At 45.9% G+C, this 20,531-nt stretch overlaps 1 protein-coding gene across 2 annotated transcripts in view; it reads right to left on the bottom strand.

Annotated features, from left to right (window-relative positions):
- Positions 1-7,316: 7,316 nt before the first annotated feature.
- The window catches only part of LOC115096392 (acidic leucine-rich nuclear phosphoprotein 32 family member B-like), an 84,914-nt gene continuing 71,699 nt past the window's right edge, over positions 7,317-20,531 (bottom strand). For both annotated transcript variants that reach the window (XM_029610927.1, XM_029610926.1), the window contains exons 2-7: positions 19,993-20,142; positions 19,019-19,141; positions 18,074-18,266; positions 14,682-14,797; positions 8,781-8,829; positions 7,317-7,927 (exon numbers count right to left, since the gene is read on the bottom strand). In XM_029610927.1, the coding sequence (XP_029466787.1) occupies positions 7,842-7,927; positions 8,781-8,829; positions 14,682-14,797; positions 18,074-18,266; positions 19,019-19,141; positions 19,993-20,052 (627 nt within the window). In that variant the 5' untranslated portion in view covers positions 20,053-20,142 and the 3' untranslated portion in view covers positions 7,317-7,841. The remainder of the gene's footprint in view (positions 7,928-8,780; positions 8,830-14,681; positions 14,798-18,073; positions 18,267-19,018; positions 19,142-19,992; positions 20,143-20,531) is intronic.

Genomic DNA, 20,531 nt, shown 5'->3' with positions numbered 1-20,531 from the left:
CACTGTCGGGATGCTCTAATTCTAATGCATCATTAGTATTCTTTGAAGATAGCTCTCTCCGAACCATGTGCTGCTGAGCAACTGTCGGCTTTCCCCTTTGTTCTAGTTTAAAAGCTGCTCTATATATCTCCTTTTTAAAGGTTAGTGCCAGCAGTCTGGTTCCACCCTGGTTAAGGTGGAGCCCATCCCTTCAGAAGAGACTCCCCCTTCCCCAAAAGGTTCCCCAGTTCCTAACAAAACTGAATCCCTCTTCCTTGCACCATCGTCTCATTCACGCATTGAGACTCCGGAGCTCTGCCTGCCTCTGGTGTCCTGTGTGTGGAACAGGGAGCATTTCAGAAAATGCTACCCTGGAGGTGTTCTGGATTTAAGCTTTCTACCTAAGAGCCTAAATTTGGCTTCCAGAACCTCCCTCCCACATTTTCCTATGTCGTTGGCGCCCACATGTACCACGACAGCCGGCTCCTCCCAAGCACTGTCTAAAATCCTATCTAGGTGACGCGTGAGGTCCGCCACCTTCGCACTAGGTAGGCATGTTACCAGGCGATCCTCATGCCCACCAGCCACCCAGCTATCTACATTCCTAATAATCAAATCACCAACTATGACGGCCGACCTAACCCTTCCCTCTTGGGCAGTCGGCTCCTGCTTGAAGCAGGCGTAACTTGCGCGCGCCACCACTGCGGCCTGTGCCGGGGGACTCAGGACCAACCTCCCAGCCCACCCCTGAACCGTTGCCACGCCCACGGACCCACCCCAGGCCTGCCAACACCCCCCCAGCCACGCCCCCTCCCGCCCCTTTTACAAAGCCCCAGGACTTGTGCGCGCCGGCGGCCTATGCAAAATAGGCACGCCGGCGCGCGAGTGCCCTGCACGCGCAAATACACACCCCCTTGTGTATTGCCGCTATGAGACCTCAGATTTGGACCTCAGAGTTTCCATGCGGAAAAGGAGAACCTTGAGAGCCATGTTTACCTGCTTTAAATCCAACATCTCTTGAATTGGATACCGTGGGGGTGGGGGGGGGGGGGGGGGGGGGGAAGCAACAGGACAACTTAATATTGACCCCCGGCCAGACTAAGCACATTAAAAGTCTGAGCTAGACTGACCATGCTGAGCATGTTCAGGGACTGAGCCAACAAACTCAGCAAGACATCTCTATGAAAAAAGAAAAACATCTGAGAAGAGTCCAAAGCAGCTCTCAAATCATATGCAACTTCTCCCTCTTCTAGAGGCAAGAAATCCAATTCCATCAGAATCTTCTGATGTCTCATGATCCACATCCCCTTGAACATTACCAGGGACAGGCTCCCTGTGGTACTTGCCCACCGTCTCTTGACGAATGGGAGGCTGAGCACGCGATCCCTTTATAATAGTTTGCTTCGTCTTCGCTGGGTGCCCCTGCTGAAAGGTCTACAGGCCCTGGAAAAATTCCACGCAGGAGGATGGATCTATATCAGAGCCCAAAGGCCCAACTTTGCTCTCTCCAACCCCTCTCTCTCGAGAACAAGGGAGAACAGACCATTGCCTCTCCTCCCACTCCACTCCCCTCCAGAGACACCATAGGCTGAAGGGATGTCCCAACATTGGCAAAAGCTGTAGTAGTCAAATTCCTTTGAACATCTAAATAGCGCCGACACAAATGGAGAGACAGCAAGCTCAGATAGCAAGGCACTTGGACCGGTTCGCCCCCAGCACCTAGCTCTCCTGAACTTTGGCTCTAGGCGGCCTCCTGCACGCACACCAGTGCCACCCAGGCATACTTGCACACCCCTCCAGGACGTTCGCAAATATGCACTCATCTAGGCTGTAGTACGCACACAAGTATCCGTGCAATTACGGGCTCAAGTTTAAGTTGCAGTCTTATGCATACAAGTATCCGCGCAAATATGTGCTCAAGACTAGGTCGCAGACATACGTCTTCAAATCTAGGCTGTGGCTTTACACATACAGGTTCCTAACACATGCAACTGCCAGGTGGTGAGAATGTGCACACACACCTATGCATGCAGGAAAAGATTTTTTTTTTTTTAACATAGAAACATACTTTTTTGGTGCAGAGGTTCCAGTTCCAGAAGCGCAGGCTGCGTGGCAGATCAGAAAGGAGTCAGACCATTGGCTGTATCCATCTCCTTTCGCCAAACTTTAGTGTCTCAGCCCAAGACAAACCATATGAAAGGGATACTTCCCTGCTCCACTGGGCTTACAGTGCAAAACTGCCAGCAGGTTCCACCGCTGACTTGTGGGGGGCATGAGGGATCTGGACCACCAAATGTCCACCCCACAGACCTCCGGACCCAAGCTAGCAGAAACATCACCAACCCCCTGCTCATCTGCCTTAAACTAGGTGGCGGGGGGGGGCCACAGGACTTCTCAAACCCCTGGGAGGATCCAGAAATATCTTCTTTCAATCTTTATTTTCTCTTTCTCCAGACTGCAGGTTTTACACCATCTACCATCTGCTGGAGACAGAGAAATACCTAGAGACTGCAGGTGGCACACTGGGTTATGTACAGTGTCAGTGAGACTCTCTCTGTCTCCATCTGCTGGCAGGGAGGCAAAACCCAGGAGTCTGGACTGATCTGGATATGTACAAGGAACGTGCATTGAGCAACCATTGTTAAAACCCAATTTTCAGTGAACATGGGGGGTGGCCAGATGTTAAGACAACAGCTATGCCCAAGTCCTGATACGACTTAGGCATAGCAGCCTAGTGGTTAGAAAGCCTGCTGAGAACTAGGAAAGCCAGCATTTGAATTCTGCTTCTCCCATCGATGCTCCTTGTGACCTTGGGCAAGCCACTACCCTCCCTCTACATCAAATTTTAAGTCCTCTTGAACAGGGAAATTACTACAATACCTGAATTGTAAAATCACCTTGAGCTTTGAAAAAAGACAAGCAATAAAACCTTTAAAAAAAAAAAAAAAAAAGAACTGTTGTAGGGCCTGGTAGTGAGGTAACCAAGTATACAAATAATTATTTGGTCTATAAAAAGATCTGATCATGAACGATGGCAAGGATCCTGAAAACAAGGAGCTGGTGACGTGGTGCAGGCAGGGTCCTGGAGGGGATCTGGGTACCTCCATCACTTTATATAAGCAGATTTAGCATTTAAAAGGCCACATGTGTAACATCCAGTACAGACTCTGGACCAACTGTAAATTAAGAAAGGCCAGGTGCACAGGACTCCTATCCGCAGATGCAATGGGTATACAAACAAAGCCTGGCAAACTCTGCCATAACCAGGACTCAATTTGCATGCAGAAGTTGCCCATTAACCTGAAAAAAAAAAAATCTCAGAATAATCTCATGCACAAATCATGACACAGATAACTGTTCAGGGCTGTGACAGGGCTTGAGCGCCTCGGCAGCTTTCATCCACTTTGCTTTCCACTGCGACTATTTTTGCAGAGGCTGTTCTGTACCTGGACAGATGACCAAGCAACAAGAACTAACGAGTTTATACGAGGCCTGGCGCTGGCTCCCAGTGAGCCCCGGGACCAGTGAAAAACACTCACAACTCATTTTTGTTACTTTTTTTTTTTTCTTAAAAACTGAATTTATTAAAAATTTTTAAATTTCATAACTAGATAGTTACAAAAAAAAAACAAAAAGGCAAGACAATCCTTACTGGTGGGCTAGTCTGGAACAACCCAACTGTCATTCTCACTAGAAAAATAAAGTCCATGCACTCTTCATCCAGGAGCAATGAAACCCCCCCTTCCCCCAACCACCACCAGCAACAGAATCCAAGGCTGCCTTTCTGTTTCAGCAAATTCATAAATTACTCAAGATCTGGCATTTTGTTAGCAGTGAAGGAGATTACATTACTCAAAGCAAAAACAAGAAGGGGGGGGAGAAAAAGGACAGCACGAGCAACCAGGACCCCCCCCCCAAGAAAGAAAAGGGGGTACAGGGTAAAATCAAAACAGCCCCACCTACTGCAAACCAGACACTAACAAATCATGCAGAGCCCCTCTTTCACAGCTAGGACATGACCGACCTGAATCTGAATAACCCAGCTAAGGAAGAGGAAGGGCCAGAAACCCTGGGATATTTAGCTGCATCGGTTCTGGCAGCAGGAATAAAAAAAACAAAAAACAACCTCCTCCTCCACTGCAGGGTGCAAAGCTTTCTGTGGGTCCAGCACAGGAATTATCCCAAGACCATCTAGTACAGGAGCTCACCAAACCACCTCTGAAGGGGAGGAGGAATCTTGTGTTGCTCCAAAAGTTTATACCCATCATCTTTGGATAATTAAGCAAAGCCCATGAAAAAGTCAGACAGGGTACAATAGGACAAACCAAAAAAAGGGGGGGCTGAAATGTAATCTTGTACCCCACATATACCAAAACTGTATATCATCCATCCTTCATTCTATTGCATCACTGCTAAAGTTATGAGGTTAAAAAAAAATCTGAATTCAGGAAGGGAAAAAAAAGAGGGCACCCATAGTTCTGCAAGACTGAGGTGCAGCCCAGGCGCTCACAACTCTCCACAAAACAGGAAATAATGCTGCTAGGGATACAGCCACCAATTTTGGGACTGGGAAAAGGGAGTGTATGTATGAATGTTTCAGCAATGCTCTTCACCTTTGGAGAAAACAGTTCCTAACATCTGTAAATTGAATGTATGCAGTCATGGCTTATATATATATATATATATAAATAACATTATTATATTAAAAAAAAAAAAAAAAAAAAAAGGCAGCAATTTTACTACCACTAGAGCACAGATGTAAAAACTGCAAGCCTCAGCCCTACCTCTAATAACCTCCTCTTTAAGAGGGAAAGTCAACTAAGGCATTACCAGCTCTTCCCCCCCCCCCCCCCCCAGGATTGAGGTCACTGCAGAGATGAGGCAGATATTACAAATCTAAGCTTTAAACCACTCCTACCCACCCCCACTCTGCTTAAGGGACGCTGAGGGGGTAACACAGTTGCAGAATGCAGGTATTAGAACAAGAATTGTTTTTGTTTGAGGAGAGGGGCGGCTGGTGGCGAGGAAATGACCCATGATTTGCAACACTTCATACAGATCACAGCTCCTGTTCTTTCCCTCCTCCCCCACTCCTGGCAAAAATAAAATTTGCAAACACTGAAGGGTTTCAGGTTACGCATTTCTGGCCATTCTGGGTTTCAGGTTTAACCTGCTCTCAGGTTTCCTTGAAAAGACGAGATTCTTCCCTCCGATAGAGCAGCCTAATGCCTTAAAATGGATTCTGGGCTTTATATCCGCATCACTGCAGTGATGTGCATGGGGAGAGGGGGATATAAAAAAAAAAATGGTAACTGCTAGCAGTGACTTAAAACAGCCACAAGATTGAGTCACAGGGCAGCTACACCCAAACTACAACTCTCCGCCTAGCGACTTACCAGAGGACACAAAGCGTACCCCATGAGAACATGAGACAACACGAACGCCACTTATGACAAATGCTCAAACATTTTCCATAGAGCAACTTGTGTAAAAGATGCAGGATTCCCACCTTTACAATTGCAAGGAGTTGAAAAGGCATCCCTGAAGACTCCCGAGTCAACAGGCAAAAATGTGCCTATCTACACCACATCCCTCCAGTGTAAATGAGCAACCCTTTCCATTAAGTCCTCACCCACACTTAAAACATTTTTCTACCTCTACAAGAAAAAGGCTTTCGGTTTTTTTTGTTACTGCAGCGTGCCAATGGAAAAAAAAAAAGGAGGCAGAGGCTGTGTTCTCTCTTTTAGCTGGAAACAAGTCTGAAGCCTCAGGTTCCATACTCTGACCTGTCGCAACTTAAAATGATTATTAAGGGCTGGAATTAGAGCAGACAAATCCCGGCAGTCCTAGCGCTGCCCATCACTGTGGCATGACTTTCCACCGGAGGGGAAAACTACAGCATCAGTGGCTCAAATCCTAAGATATAAAGTTGGGGGATTAGCAAACTTTAGCACTATATGCAAACAGATCTCATGACTGTTCATTACACAGATCCTGAAACCAGACATTCTGGGGGCCATGAGGACCAACGCTGTGAAGTCAGGTGGGGGGGAGTGTTATTTCTGTTCAAGCCCCAGCAGGTTCACTAAAGGACTGAATTCCAGTTTACTTTAAATAAATTACAAACAAGAGTGGAGGGAAACCGGGCAGGAAGGGCACATGGGCAAATTCCATCCTCAGATAGAAAACGACAATTAGTTGACAATTTTGTCCATCATCCTTAGGTTCGGAAACCACCATTCGGAACCATATACAGGACAGTAAACCATGGGAGCCAGAACTGAAATCATATGCACAGGTGCAGCATGGATCTTCTCTTCCGTTATGAGCAACTGCGTTTTTATTTTTGGGGGGAGGGGGTGTGTGTGTGGAAGGAGGATTCTGATCCTTTTTTCCTGACCTTGCAGAATTCTCCTGCTCCTTTCTGGCTGGTGGCTAAAACTGGAACTAGGGCAGGCGTTTGGCACCATGAACCTTAAAATTTGCAACTGCCTGGGGATTTCTTGCCCCTATTTCATATCCCCTTCTGGCTTACTTTAGTCCAGTCACTGCAGTAATAGTCCTTCTGCCAATCATGGACCCTAAACTAGATGTCACTGTTGTGTAGCAACTGGGACTCTCTCCCCTTAAGAGGCTGTGAAAGCTGCCTCTACAGCATCCCAACTGGCCTAGAAATCAAACCTAAATCTTTCTGCACATAGCACTGCCACTGAGCCACCCTCTCATTTTTTTTTTTAACAGTTCTTAAAAAAAAATAAAAATTATATATATATAATATAAAAATAAAAGGTACCACTACACTGTCCAGGATGACTGAATGACAGAGGATGGGGAAGAGGACACAGCCCTGGAGGCCTCAGAGATACAGAGCCCATTACTGCTAGGCCTGTTGCTAATGCAATTTGGTTCCAGAGGTTGCAAATCATTAATACCATCCAACAGTTTTTCGATGGTCTACAAGAAACAAGCTGAAAATCTCTATTCAGTTCCCAAACAGGCAGGTGTCAACATCACAGAAATACCACCATTAAAACTGCTACTAACTGGCCCTGCTCGTGCTCTTTTCATTTGAAAATTAACAAAAAAGTTCTAGAAAAAGATCATAATATAAAGGTCGATTTTCTAATACTGTACCCAATGCCTCTTCTCCAACCACTCTGAAACAATCTCCCATCTTTTCACAGCCCTAGGCCGAACCACAAGGCAACCGAGAATGTTGCAGACAAGGCAAATCAATCAGCCGCCTCCCTTGAGCAGGTTCCTATTGCCATCCGCTGATGAGCCAGAAACAAGCCAGGGAGCAGGATGAGAAATTACATTGTGCACGTTTTGTTTTCATTGTTTATTTGGAAAAAAAAAAAAAAAAACCCTAATATGCAATGTTAGCACCCATAGCACTGGGTGGCAGCACCGTGCATCCTGGTTTATCTGGAGTCCCAAGTTGAAAGCACTGACCAGCTGCTGCAGCCCCCCTGCCTGCTTTAAAAAAAAAAAAAAGTAAAGCACCCCTCCCCCTCCAGCTCCCATGCCATCGCCGACCCTAAACTAGGAGCACAGCCTGAAAGGGGAGATATGGCACAAGCCACAAGGAATAAAGAGGGTAATGGATGATTAAAAAACAGAACACACACTTTGGTCTTTGCAAAAATTAGATTTTGGATGGGAAAAAAAAAAAAAGATCTCACCCCCCTTCAAATGCCGTATCATATTCTATACATCTATATTTAAAAATAAAGAAAAAAGGGTACTGCTGATCCCAGAGCCTTCTCTCGCACCGATGCACACACGCACACACCCGCTGGACAAGTTCAGTAGTCACAGTCTCTAAAATCAATTGGGGCCCCCCCTCCACCCCAACAGGTTTATTCATCGTCCTCCTCCTCCTCGTCCGGGTCTTCGTCCCCCTCGTCTTCGGGCTCTCTTTTCCTTTTCTCACCATGTGGCAGATCTGGAGGAGGGAAGAGGGGAAGAATGAATGAGTGGCAGGCCCCCCACCGCCCCCCCCCAGCTCTACAGGGAATAAGGCCAAGTCTCCTGCAACTCCTCCACCCCCCAGGAGGGAGGGATGTATGAGCAGATTTCCTCAAAGGGGGGGGGGGGGGGGGGGGAAGGGAGCATTAGAGGAGGAAGGGCTGGGCACAGAGACCTTCCCATCCCCTCCCCCAGCCTCAGAAAAGGCTGGTCAGGCAGCAGCACTTCCTGTACCTGAACATCAATAAGGCTGTAAAGCCACTTTCACCATTATTGGGAAAGGTGGATTAAAAATCCAACTACCACCTAAATCAGAGAAGTGCAGCGGATACACTCGTGCTGCAAGGGACTGGGGGACCTAGGGTCCCTCTCTTTTCCCCGTCTTTCTCCTGCTAGGTGGGTCCCATATACTCAGCATGGGGGGGGGGAGAGAGACCATGGTCCACTCCAGCAGTGCTCTTAGTAGTTAGCAGGTAACTTCCATGGTGGGAAAAAAGGGAGTGAACACAGTCCCTGCTCCTTGTTCTCCACAAAGCTCACCTTGACCCTTCACTTCTCTAGCTAAAGGTTTAGGGTAAGGCAAGAAGGGAAGGTTTAGATTTACTGCAGAAAGAGTTGGAGGGGTGACGAAAGGATGCAGGGCTGCCTTTTTTCTCAGCTGGCTGCAGAGCAATTGAAAAGGTGGGGGGGGGGGGGGGTGCGTTTGAAGGGCGGCAGTAAACCCCATGCTGGAGCTGATCACAGAGTACATTAAGGGTTTGGGAGTTGGAGGGAGGCTAAAGAAAAAAAAACTACAGAATTCCTCCTGCAAGCGGTCACAGTGCACTCACCTTCCTCATCCTCATCTTCGTCTTCCTCTCCATCTTCCTCTTCATCGTCCTGTTAAAGGAAAAAAAAAGGCTCAAGAGGTCCGATGGCTAACTCCAGAAGCACAGCCATCGCAAGACGGCAACTTTACCTAGGAAGACGGTACACTGCAGGGTGTCACAGCAGAGGCACGGTCAAGCAGGATGGGGTCACAATCTCATCACATGAACAGGCTACAATACCAAAACTGCACAATTTCCAACTCTCAATCCACATACATCTAAATAAATCTCACAGAAAACAATACATAAACCAAGAACCACCCACCCTCCAAATCCAAATAATTAAATTAGAATAAAAATAATCAGAGGCACTAAAACCATGCCATCACAGTGAGGGAGGCGGCCAGGCACATCCCCTTCCCCACCCAGACACAATTTTACACGGTTTGGCACCACTCAAATTTCTGCCTCATCTCATGCAACACTGGAAATCTTCACAAACTTCCCATTTAAAAAAAAATAGTTGCCGGGGATTTCTATCGCTACCTCCAACTAATGAGTTACGCAAGAGCGACCCATATTTCCCGGGATTTACTCCAGCCAATTGGTCTCTTTGAGAATTTCTGCCGAGCGGCTGACAAAGTACAGCACTTAATGTCCAAAATTTATAAGCTGCTCCTTCAGGGTATGGGAACGCGCCCAACATACCTGTCCGCCTGGGAGGCTGATCTGGGGTCCCCGCAGGGTGACGACTTTTGGGACACTATCTTTACAGTGGGGTGTAAGGGTCTTATCTCAGCCTCCTACTTGGAAAATAGTTTCAAACTCCTTTATCGGTGGCATTATACCCCCGCTAAACTCCATAAAATGTATTCCACGGCCTCGGATCGGTGCTGGAGGGGTTGTGGGGAGCGAGGTTCCTTTTATCATATGTGGTGGGAGTGTGCTGCTGTTTCCCAGTTTTGGCAGGGACTGGCTGTGTGGCTTTCAGACATATTGCATGTTTCTATTACTCTAACCCCCATAGTTGCCCTGCTTAACTCAGACTATCCACAGCTCGACACGGCCTTACAGCGTTTTGTTAGATTGGTGGTCACCTCTGCTCGATGTGAGATAGCTTTACACTGGAAGTCTCAGGGTGTACCTACATTATTGCAGGTTCAGTCACGGGTGGCAAAGGTTTGTACCCTTAGTAAGATTACGGCGCACCGTCGGAAACAAATAGGGGCCTTTCAGCGTACCTGGTCTTTATACCTAACATGGCAACAACAACAGAAGAAGATATGATTTCCTTTTATGTTTGATTTTCTCTTATGTTATTTGTTCATACTACCTTTGCAGGAGCTCCCAGGGATGGTAGGGGAGAAGGGTGGGGGGTGAGGGGAACAGAAAGGGGGGGGATATGTTTACACAATAACTGAGAAAAGCAGAGAATCTGTTGTAAGTCTTTATTGCATCTATTCTACTGTCAATTTTGTTATTGTACATGCTTCACAGATGCTGTATGGTTTTGTATTGTCGGTATTATCTTTCTCTAATAAACCTTAAATTTCAAAAAAAAAAAAAAAAAATAGTTGCCAAAAATATATTTCTACCTTTCTCTTCTTGAAAAGGTGGACTTTTTATTTTTACACTCCTATAAATTTTCTGGTTCTCTTCTTTAGGGGCCGTGAGATTCCTCAGGACCCCAAAGGCCCTTTGAAGAGAGACCATCCATCTCCAAGAGAGAGCAATTAAGTTTCAGCCACATGCACAGATGTCCAACCCAGATCAGTAAACCCCGAGCACACTTCCATTTCATCAACTCTGCATTGAATTACGTTGAATAAAGTGAAAAGAAGACTGAAGTTTCCAGAAAGATGGGAGGTGGAAATGTGAAAGCGTTTCAATCCTTCACATGTCTCAATTTCTACATTTTGCCAGGTAGTGGTGAAGTATAAAGCAAGTTTAACGTAAATGTTTTCCGTAGGTAGCAGAATGAATTAGCCAGGATCCGAAGGGGAAAGTCCAGCAATACCGCACCGCCCTCTCTTGTAAAATGGAGGTCACTGCTCTTCATCTTTTACGAAGGGTGGAGGCCACCAAATCTGTATAAATGCTCACCTTATGACCTTTCCCAGGCCCAGTCACGCTGCTTTCTGGCTACAGCATAAATTCGTTTTCTCCCTGAAGATTTGCATGCAGATTAAGATGTCTCTTGGCCTAGCCCCACTACGGGGACCTTGTACTTGATGTGCCCTTTCAATGCTGTAAGTGAGGGAAGATGGCTCCCCCTCCGAGCCTGCTGGCTTGTCTGGTTGCATAATAAAACGGAGCAGGCGGGTGGCCATCTCCCTGCTGTCCGCATACTCAGGTGTATCAGGGACTCCTCGAATACATAGATTATTTCTACGAGACCTGTTTTCCAGGTCTTCTAATTTTTCTTCTATTGCCATGCGCTCAGACTGACTTACATTTTGTGCTTCACCTGATCTCTGCATGAATTCTTCCTGCCGCTCCATACGGGTATCAAGTTCATCAACATTTTTACTGTTAGTTACTTATTTATTTCTATTTATTTCTATTTTATTTATGTATTTATTGTTATTATCTATTTATTATCACTTCTTAATTGTTAACATTATTATTTATATTTCCCTGTTATTTGGATTAACCATGTTCATTGTAAGCCTCTAACTTGAAGCGATATTTACTGTTCATTGTAAACCGGGGTGATATGTATATTATACAGGAACCTCCGGTATATAAATCCTTTAAATAAATAAATAAATAAATAAATAAATCTACCTGATTACCTAGGGCGGCCATATTGTCTTTTATATCCGAGATGAGCGCTTGGAGCTCCTCATGTTGCTTCATGTCCGCTCGGAGCGCCACGAACCATTCCCGGAGTTCCTCGCGGGATGGTAAGTCACTGAAGGTCTGCGGCGCCGCATGGTCTAGCTCGGGCTCCAGATCGCCATCTGAGGCCTGCTCCTCCATCTGTACGCTGGAATCGCAGTCTGTTTTCGTGTATGAAAACTGTTTTAGATTCAATGTTTTGCGTTTCCCCGCCATCAGATACCTTCAGGGTGGCTGTGCATCCAAACAGTTCCAGTAAAATGCAGCGGATGCCTGCGATATTAGTGAGAAGTTGCAGTATAAAGCCGGGAGCTTTCTCTTAAGCCACCATGCTCGCTGGTGACGTCATCACGCCCTTCTTGCAATTCCTAATTACCAAATTAAGTGGTTACAACTACTCCAGAACACCGTTACAAGAATAATTTTTGGGCTAGAGAATTTGATATTTCTCCTGTATTGCACCACTTGCATTGGTTACCCATTATTCATCACATCAGATTCAACTTCTGTTTAACATTTCATGCTTTTCACTCTGGCTTTCCAGTGTCTCTTTCTAAAGTCAATTCTTTACTTTCCTGCCCATGTTTTCCAGTCTTCTCAAATGAGTTCTCTTCATCTTCCATCTCCATCAGTTATCTGCTTTGATATTACTAGAGAAGCTTCATTCAGTTACCAAGTTCTTGCACTTTGGAATTCCATTTCCCGAGACATCTGGGTTGAATCGGACTACTTAAAATTCATGAAGGCAGTGAAAAGGTGGTTTTTCAAGCAGGCCTTTAGTAGTTTAAATTAACATTGTTTATAGCAGCTAGTTTCCATTCAGAAGATATTAGATCACGAGAGATCATTAGATCATTGGAGTGGAGTGGTTAGAGCAGCGGGCTACAAACCAGGGAAACTGATGCTCCTTGTGAACTTGGGCAAGTCGCTTTACCCTCAGTTGCCTCAGGTAAAAAAATTAGATTGGAAGCCCACTGGGGATAGGGAAATACCTACCTTACCTGAACGTAATCCACTTTGATGAAAAGTGGAATATAAAAATCTAAAATAAATAAGTTCTGCTATAAAATATTTATTGCAGCTTTTATCTCAATATGTGTTATTTTATGTATTGACAATTTTGGGATTATTGGACTAATTATGTATGTTTTTAGTAGTGTCCACTTGGATAACATTTTACAGGCAGGATATAAAAAAAACTTTAGTAAGTGAAATTAAATTCCTCTGCATCCAACAGCAGTTGGGAGTAATAACTTCTGCAAGTTAAAAGAAGGGTTTCAGCCATTTAGGTTTTGCACCATGTAAAATTGGTGAATGGAGATGTGAGCATGGAGCACTGAAATACTCTCTCTCTCCAAAACTATCTAGTGACCTATGGTCTTTTCCTGGAGGTGAAGTCTAATAAATTCGTGCCTTTTCTGCCTTTTTCAAGGCAGATTCAACAACAGACTGAAGTGGTAATCTGACAACTGCAAACCCAGGTGATTTACCTGAGATTTAATTTTCTAGCCAGAGGAGAAAGTGGAAAAATTACTTACCTGATAATTTTGTTTTCCTTAGAGTAGGCAGACGGACTCAAGACTAATGGGTTATATGCTCCCCTGCCAGCAGACGGAGGCGGAGTTAGGCTTCAAAGCTGACGTTACCCTAGAAACACCCCTGCAGTGACCTCAGCCATTCAGTATTTCTCCGTCTCCAGCAGATTCGGACATGCATTCCCTATGGGGAAAATCGCTGTACTTTTGAAAGAAGAAATTCTACTTTTAAATTGGAGAAAAAAATTGAGCCCCGCTCTCCTGCAGTGTTACTAAAGGTCCAACTCCATATATGCTGGCTCTCTTTCACACACACACACACAAGCTCACTCTCTCCCCCCACCCAAACTAGCGACAGCAGCAGCCTCCTAAACTTCCAGCTCTTGCAGCCTCGAGAAAGGACTCCCATCAACTGCGGGGGGCTGACTTTGTTCCTCTTTTGCTCCGCGCTTCTTTGGGCTGATGCTGCACGCACCAGCATGGTCTTCCCGCATGTGCGGCCAGTGCTCGCCACTTCCTCTTCCGGGCCGCGGGAAGACCATGCTGGTGCCACTGACTCCAGCTCTCCTGCTGTGTTCTGCCCGGGTTATCGGTATTTTAAGCCTGGGCGAAGAATGAATTCCTATTCCACTGGGGCAGGGGGGAGCAGCTGGGTCAGCAAGGGACCGGGAAGTGTGGCGAGACACTGGTTGAGAACCGCTGGTCTGGAGGAGCTGGAAGGTATACCCTGTGGAACCTTCTTCACAGCCTAGAGGTGTAAGAACACTAATCAAGGACTCCAATGACGATGGTGGCAAACCCATTGCCTCAGAGGGAATATGCCCTGGTCAGCCACCTCTGACAGCGTAGACTCCACTACAATCGAAAAGGATGAGGAGAAACCCAGCAGCAAGGATTTCACCACCATGGGCTAGAACAGAGACTCTGCTCTGTGGGACTGCAGACGCAATGCTGGAGCGGAAAGGAGAGGATGGATAGTTCCTTTTATCTCCTAGTCAAAAAGATAAAGAGTTGCTTTCCTGGAGGACAGCAGGATGTTAGCCCTCACACATGGGTGACATCATCAGGATGGAGCCCTGGTCCAGAACTTTGATCTCAAAGATTCTAGGACTCTCAAACCTGCCCCTACTGAGCATGTGCAGCCATCTCTTCTCCAAGCTGAACAACCCTAACCTCTTCAGCCTTTCCTCATAGGGGAGCTGTTCCATCCCCTTTATCATTTTGGTTGCCCTTCTCTGTACCTTCTCCATCGCAATTATATCTTTGAGATGCGGTGACCAGAATTGTACACAGTATTCAAGGTGCGGTCTCACCATGGAGCGATACAGAGGCATTATGACATTTTCTGTTTTATTCACTATTCCCTTTCTAATAATTCCCAACATTCTGTTTGCTACATTTCTTAATCTTTTCACGCTCTCCCTTTTTCCAGGGCTTTGCAAGGCATCGTGGCGATGGGAAGTGCATGTGACGTGCAACGGGGCACTGAATCCATCGAGCACAGGATTCCTGAACACTGGGTTATAACACCCCCCCCCCCCCTCACCTCATCTTCTACGCCATCCTCCTCCTCCTCCCCATCCAGCTCATCTTCATCCTCGTCGTCGATGGCATCCTCATCTAGCTCCTCTTCATAGTCTTCTTCCTCATCTTCCTCACTTTCTGGGAAAGAGAGCCAAACACGAAACAATTCAATTTGTTGCAGTTACTGTCCACCAATCCAAAAAAAGTTTATCTTTGGGAATTACACAATCCATTAACAAAGACAACCCCACCAACTTACATGCAGCCTGAACTAGGATAAACATGATAAACTTATGTTAATAAATTCTGGATTTGATTTACAACATAAAAACAGAATGCATGTAGAAGACAGATAGGTCAGAGAATCCCTGTCAATTCAGATTAAATCTTAAAAAAATGTAACCATACATCTATTAAGTCAATCCTACTCAAAAAGTAAAACTGGTTCTTACCTGCTAATTTTCATTCCTGGACTACTACAGATCAGTCCAGACCAGTGGTTTTGCATCCCTATCAGCAGATGGTGGCAGAGAATAAAAATGTTTCAGGCACTGCTACTTAACCGAGAGCGCCACCTGCAGTCCCTCAGTATTGACCTGGACCCAAGCCAAGATGTCTAACCCCAAACTTTAAGGATCTCTCTCTCCAAAGCGAGCAGGGGAACAAGATGGAACTCCCAACCAAACTAACCCCTGAACTAGGGCCAAGAAAAAGGAATTTCGAATCTCAAACAAACTGAGAACTATGTATAATTTTATTCTGCAGCACCAAACCTACACACTTTCACCAAAGGAGCCCTGACATCTAAATGGTAATGTCTAGTAAAAGTGTGCAAAGAGGACCAAGTTGCTGCCTGACAAATCTGTGGAGACACCACCCATCACTCCGCCCAGGAGGCTGCCTGCAATCCCTCAGGGATCGACCGACCTTTACAAATATAGTCTGAAACTATTGCCTCCTTTAACCAATGACCAATCGTACTCTTGCGTCGCTTTACAACCCTTCTTTGCTCCACTGAACAACACAAAGATGGTCCAAGCACTGAAATCCATTAGTCACCTTGAGATATCTTAGGAGAACCCAATGCACAATCAAAAGATGAAGTTTCCTTGCATGGGGAGAATTGGACATCAGCTGTGAAAACCCCAGCAAATCCACCATCTGGCTAAGATAAAAAGCCGACATGACCCTGGGCAAAAAGGAAGGAACAGCACGCAACGAGACACCATCATTGCAAATTCACAAAAAAAGGCTCGGAGCTCAGAAATTCATCTCGCCAAGCTATTCGCCACCAGGAACACCATCTTCAGGGTAAGGTCCTTCAAAGAAGCCCTTCTCAAAGGCTCAAAAGGAGGACCACACAACACTCGAACCACCAAATAAGATTCCACGATGGACAAATCCAATGGACTGGAGGATGCAAATGCTTTGCTCCCTTAAGGAAATGTACTACGTTCATCTCTGCAAATCTTCCCCTGAAACAACCCAAGGTTGCCACCTGAATTCCGAGCGAATTATAGGCTAAACCCATCGACAAGTCCTCTTGCAAAAAGGCCAAATCTTGGGCAATGTTTGCCTGTGAAGGATCTTCACCATGTACTCCACACCAATACTCAAACACTCTCCAAACTCTGATATATGACAAAGAAATGGAGACTCTTCTAGCCTGAAAAAGGGTAGTAATCACCGGCTTGGAATACCCCTTCAAGCGGAAACGCCACCTCTCAAAAGCCAGGCTGCAAGACAGAAGCGATATTCCAGTTCCGAAAGGATGTGTCCTTGACGTAGCACTCCCTTCAGGTGGCTTAACCAAACAGGCCTGTCTACCGCTAGCTGAACTAGATCTGCAAACCACGAACAGCGCGGCAACTCCAGTGCTACGAGAATCACTCTTCCTTGATGCTGCTTTATGTGACAACACCCGATCTACAAGCAGCCACATGGGGTGGAGGGAAGACATAGCAGGAGCCTCCCTGGCCAGGGCTGAACTAAGGTGTCAATCCCTGCGGAGCCAAACTCCCTCCAGTGGATGAAAACCTTGGCTGCCTTAAGAACATAAGAAATTGCCACACTGGGTCAGGCCAAGGGTCTTTCTAGAATTAAGTGTGGCTTTCGATACTGTTAATCATGTTCTCTTGATCTCACGACTTAGGGAGATTGGTCTTACGGATGGGGTCTTGATCTTATTCATTTTCTACTTATCAGGACACTCATTCCAAGTTGAATGGAATCAGCAGTTGTCTGATCCAGTTTCTCTGCCTTCTGGTGTTCTATAGGAACATAAGAACATGCCATACTGGGTCAGACCAAGGGTCCATCAAGCCCAGCATCCTGTTTCCAACAGTGGCCAATCCAGGCTACAAGTACCTGGCAAGTACCCAAAAACTAAGTATATCCCACGCTACTGATGCCAGTAATAGCAGTGGCTATTCCCCAAGTAAAATTGATTAATAGCCATTAATGGACTTCTCCTCCAAGAACTTATCCAAACCTTTTTTGAACCCAGCTACACTAACTGCACTAACCACATCCTCTGGCAACAAATTCCAGAGCTTTATTGTGCATTGAGTGAAAAATAATTTTCTCCAATTAGTCTTAAATGTGCTATTTGCTAACTTCATGGAATGCCCCCTAGTCCTTCTATTATTCGAAAATGTAAATAACCGATTCACATCTACCCGTTCTAGACCTCTCATGGTTTTATACACCTCTATCATATCCCCCCCAGCCATCTCTTCTCCAAGCTGAACAACCCTAACCTCTTCAGCCTTTCCTCATAGGGGAGCTGTTCCATCCCCTTTATCATTTTGGTTGCCCTTCTCTGTACCTTCTCCATCGCAATTATATCTTTGAGATGCGGTGACCAGAATTGTACACAGTATTCAAGGTGCGGTCTCACCATGGAGCGATACAGAGGCATTATGACATTTTCTGTTTTATTCACTATTCCCTTTCTAATAATTCCCAACATTCTGTTTGCTACATTTCTTAATCTTTTCACGCTCTCCCTTTTTAAGTATCAGACTGCAGGTTTGCACTTCTACCATCTGCTGGAGACAAGAGAAATACTGAGGGACTGCAGGTGGCACACTCAGATAAGTAGCAGTGCCTGAAAGGTTTTTATTGCTTGCCTCCATCTGCTGGTAGGGATGCTAAACAGGAATACCTGTTTAAAGAACTATCATTGTCTTTTTACAAAAATATTTAGGAAATCTACTTTCAGCACCCACCACACTACCTACACCCCTCCACCATCAGGAACACTATGTCAACCAATCTCCAACCCTCAAGTTGTGGGGATGAGCCCAAACCTTGGGCCAGAGACCTTCTATAGTGCAGAGACAGCTGTTGCAGATTGAAAAAGGGCTCTCTGGGACAACTCCGTACCACTCCTCCTCCCTCATGACCCTTTACCTCCGTTCTCATCGTACTCATCATCCAGCCCGTCTGCCTCTGGATCAGAGTCAGGAGCTTCCTGATCGTCTGCGTCAAACCCATCCAAGTACGTTAACTGAGGGAGGAGCTCAAACATGCTTTCCCGGTAATTATTCAGCATTGTCACTTCGCAGTTAAAAAGGTCCAAACTCCGCAGGTTCGGCAATTTCTTCTGTAAATTAGAAAAAAAAAAAAATGACATACTACATTATAGCATCGTGTTTTCTTTCCTTTTATCACACTTTTATCCAAGGTGCTGAAGCACATGCAACAGACAAAGGCCGAGCTGTGAGTGTGCTGGGATTTTCCCATTGTAGGGATTTCTGCAATTGCTGGACTGTGCAACCTGGGGGGAGGGGGGGCGAAGAGGGGAGCATTAAGCTCCTCTGATGCATCAATATCCCTCAAAACTCCCACCCTGTGAAACATGCCACAAGATCACAGATGCCCATCAAATACAAGCCCACATTTCACAAACCTCATCCCAAAATAAAATAAAATACACAAAAAAGCCAACACAAACAAAACAAAAACAAAAAACCACCACACACAAAAAACCCAATCACTAATGACAAATCAGGGGGGTGGAAGCATAGCTCAACAATATGGCGGCTCACTTGCCAGTACCAAACAGCAAGAAGAGCATCTGCTAAAGCAGCAACCAGTGCTCCCCAGAGGGTTCTTAGTGGCAACTCATGTGCAATTTCACCAGTGAAAATAAAGCAAGAGACGCCAGGGAAGGTAAAAGGCTCAGGGTGAGAGGGAAGGGCAAAATGTTTGTCGCACCACCTACTTTTTCACCTACCAGTCACCACAGAGATCTCCCATCCAGGCCACTGGCCAGAACTAAACCCAGGCCAGCTATGATCGAAGACTGAATGTCCCCACCTCCCACCCTGACCCTGCTAAGGCCCTTTCACTCACCAGGGGCTCCAGAGTGTTGATGTCTTTGATTTTGTTGCCACTCAGGTTTAAGTGTGTTAGACTCGGGGTTCGCTCCGCCAGAACCTCAAGGCCACCAGAGATTCTGTTGTCGCTCAGCTCCAACTAGTGAGTGAGGTGGTGGAGATAAAAAAGGCAAAAGGTCAGCAAAGGTACAGACCTACAGCACAGACAACAATGACTGGCCCCATGTGTGCTAGGACTTATAGCCTTGTCCATGGCTCACAGCATCGGCCTATTCTTAACGCTATCACTGCTCCCCCACCACCCCCTCTTACCTTATCACTCAATCTGTAGCTGCCAAATGGTAAACTGCTTTGAGTTAATAGTTCAAAAAGGTGGGAAATAAATATCACACACACACTACACGTTCTCCACATTAAATCAGGTTTCCCACTTCTAGGGTCCTTTGCCCCACGCATCAGCATGCCTCCAAAAAAATAAACACAAAGTCCTGCAAAGTATTTATCATTGCACCAAAAAAAGGAAATCTTGTCGATTGCACCGTCCACTAGGCTGATAAAATGTGATGCGACCAGGACAGACACTGTCCCCCCTTGGGTCAAGCAGAATACATGTCATTAATAACCCCCTTCTCTGCACCTTACCAGCTCACAGTTTCCCAAGCAATATTTAACGTAAGATGATAACCTGATTCTCATGGATTACTGTCACGACAGCTTTAGCAAAAATCTAAATGAACTGTATCAATTTTTCCAGGAACACGCGTGAAAAACCCAACAGGACTGCTCCATTAGATTGCTTCCCTAGTGATCCCATGTGCTCCCCCTTGATAGTCACCATCGCCCCCTGGTCCACAAATATCTTGCCCGACACATACCAGCCTAAGATATCCCCCCCCCCCCCCCCCAATCTCCAGGCTCTGAACCAATTCCCCTCTCCCCTCCTCATGTTCCATGCAGCATAGCCCCGGACTCTGCGCATCCACATTTTACCTTCCGCAGTTTGCCGAGCTTGGGGAGGTTTGAGACGGACACCAGGTTGACGTTAATCATGCTGAGGAACTCGAGATTCTCAAAGTCGGCCGAAAGGCCAATGATCTTCCCATCATCTGAGCGACAATTATCCAGGACAAGCTCCTTCACCTGGGAAGACATGGATCAGTCGTCAAAAATTAAACAAACAGCCCTCTCATCTAATCTTTAGCTTGCCTTTCTTTCTAAGAACGGCAGCCCTAGGCTGGGTGGGAGGAGACTCACTGGAGGAAAAAATAAAATGAAAAGCAGGGTGTGCAGGTCAAATATTCAAAATGAATGTCATAAATGGTCCAAAAATTATCCCAAAATACAATCAATTGCCATTTTTATCTAGGCTGATGGGACTCCTTCTTCAAAGAACTATGAAACACACACCCGAAACCAAGCTAGAGGTAGACGGGCTCACGTTCCCCGACTTTTTCTCAGTCCCTCGCTTCCATCAGCATTCCTCCTCCACCTTGCACCCATCCTGGGGCTGCTCTCCTCAGAGAGAAAAC

Source organism: Rhinatrema bivittatum, chromosome 8 (genome assembly GCF_901001135.1).
Source record: "Rhinatrema bivittatum chromosome 8, aRhiBiv1.1, whole genome shotgun sequence".
Taxonomy (NCBI): Eukaryota; Metazoa; Chordata; class Amphibia; order Gymnophiona; family Rhinatrematidae; genus Rhinatrema; species Rhinatrema bivittatum.
The sequence above is the reverse complement of the archived record's forward strand: the minus strand, read 5'-3'. Positions and strand labels throughout refer to the sequence as shown.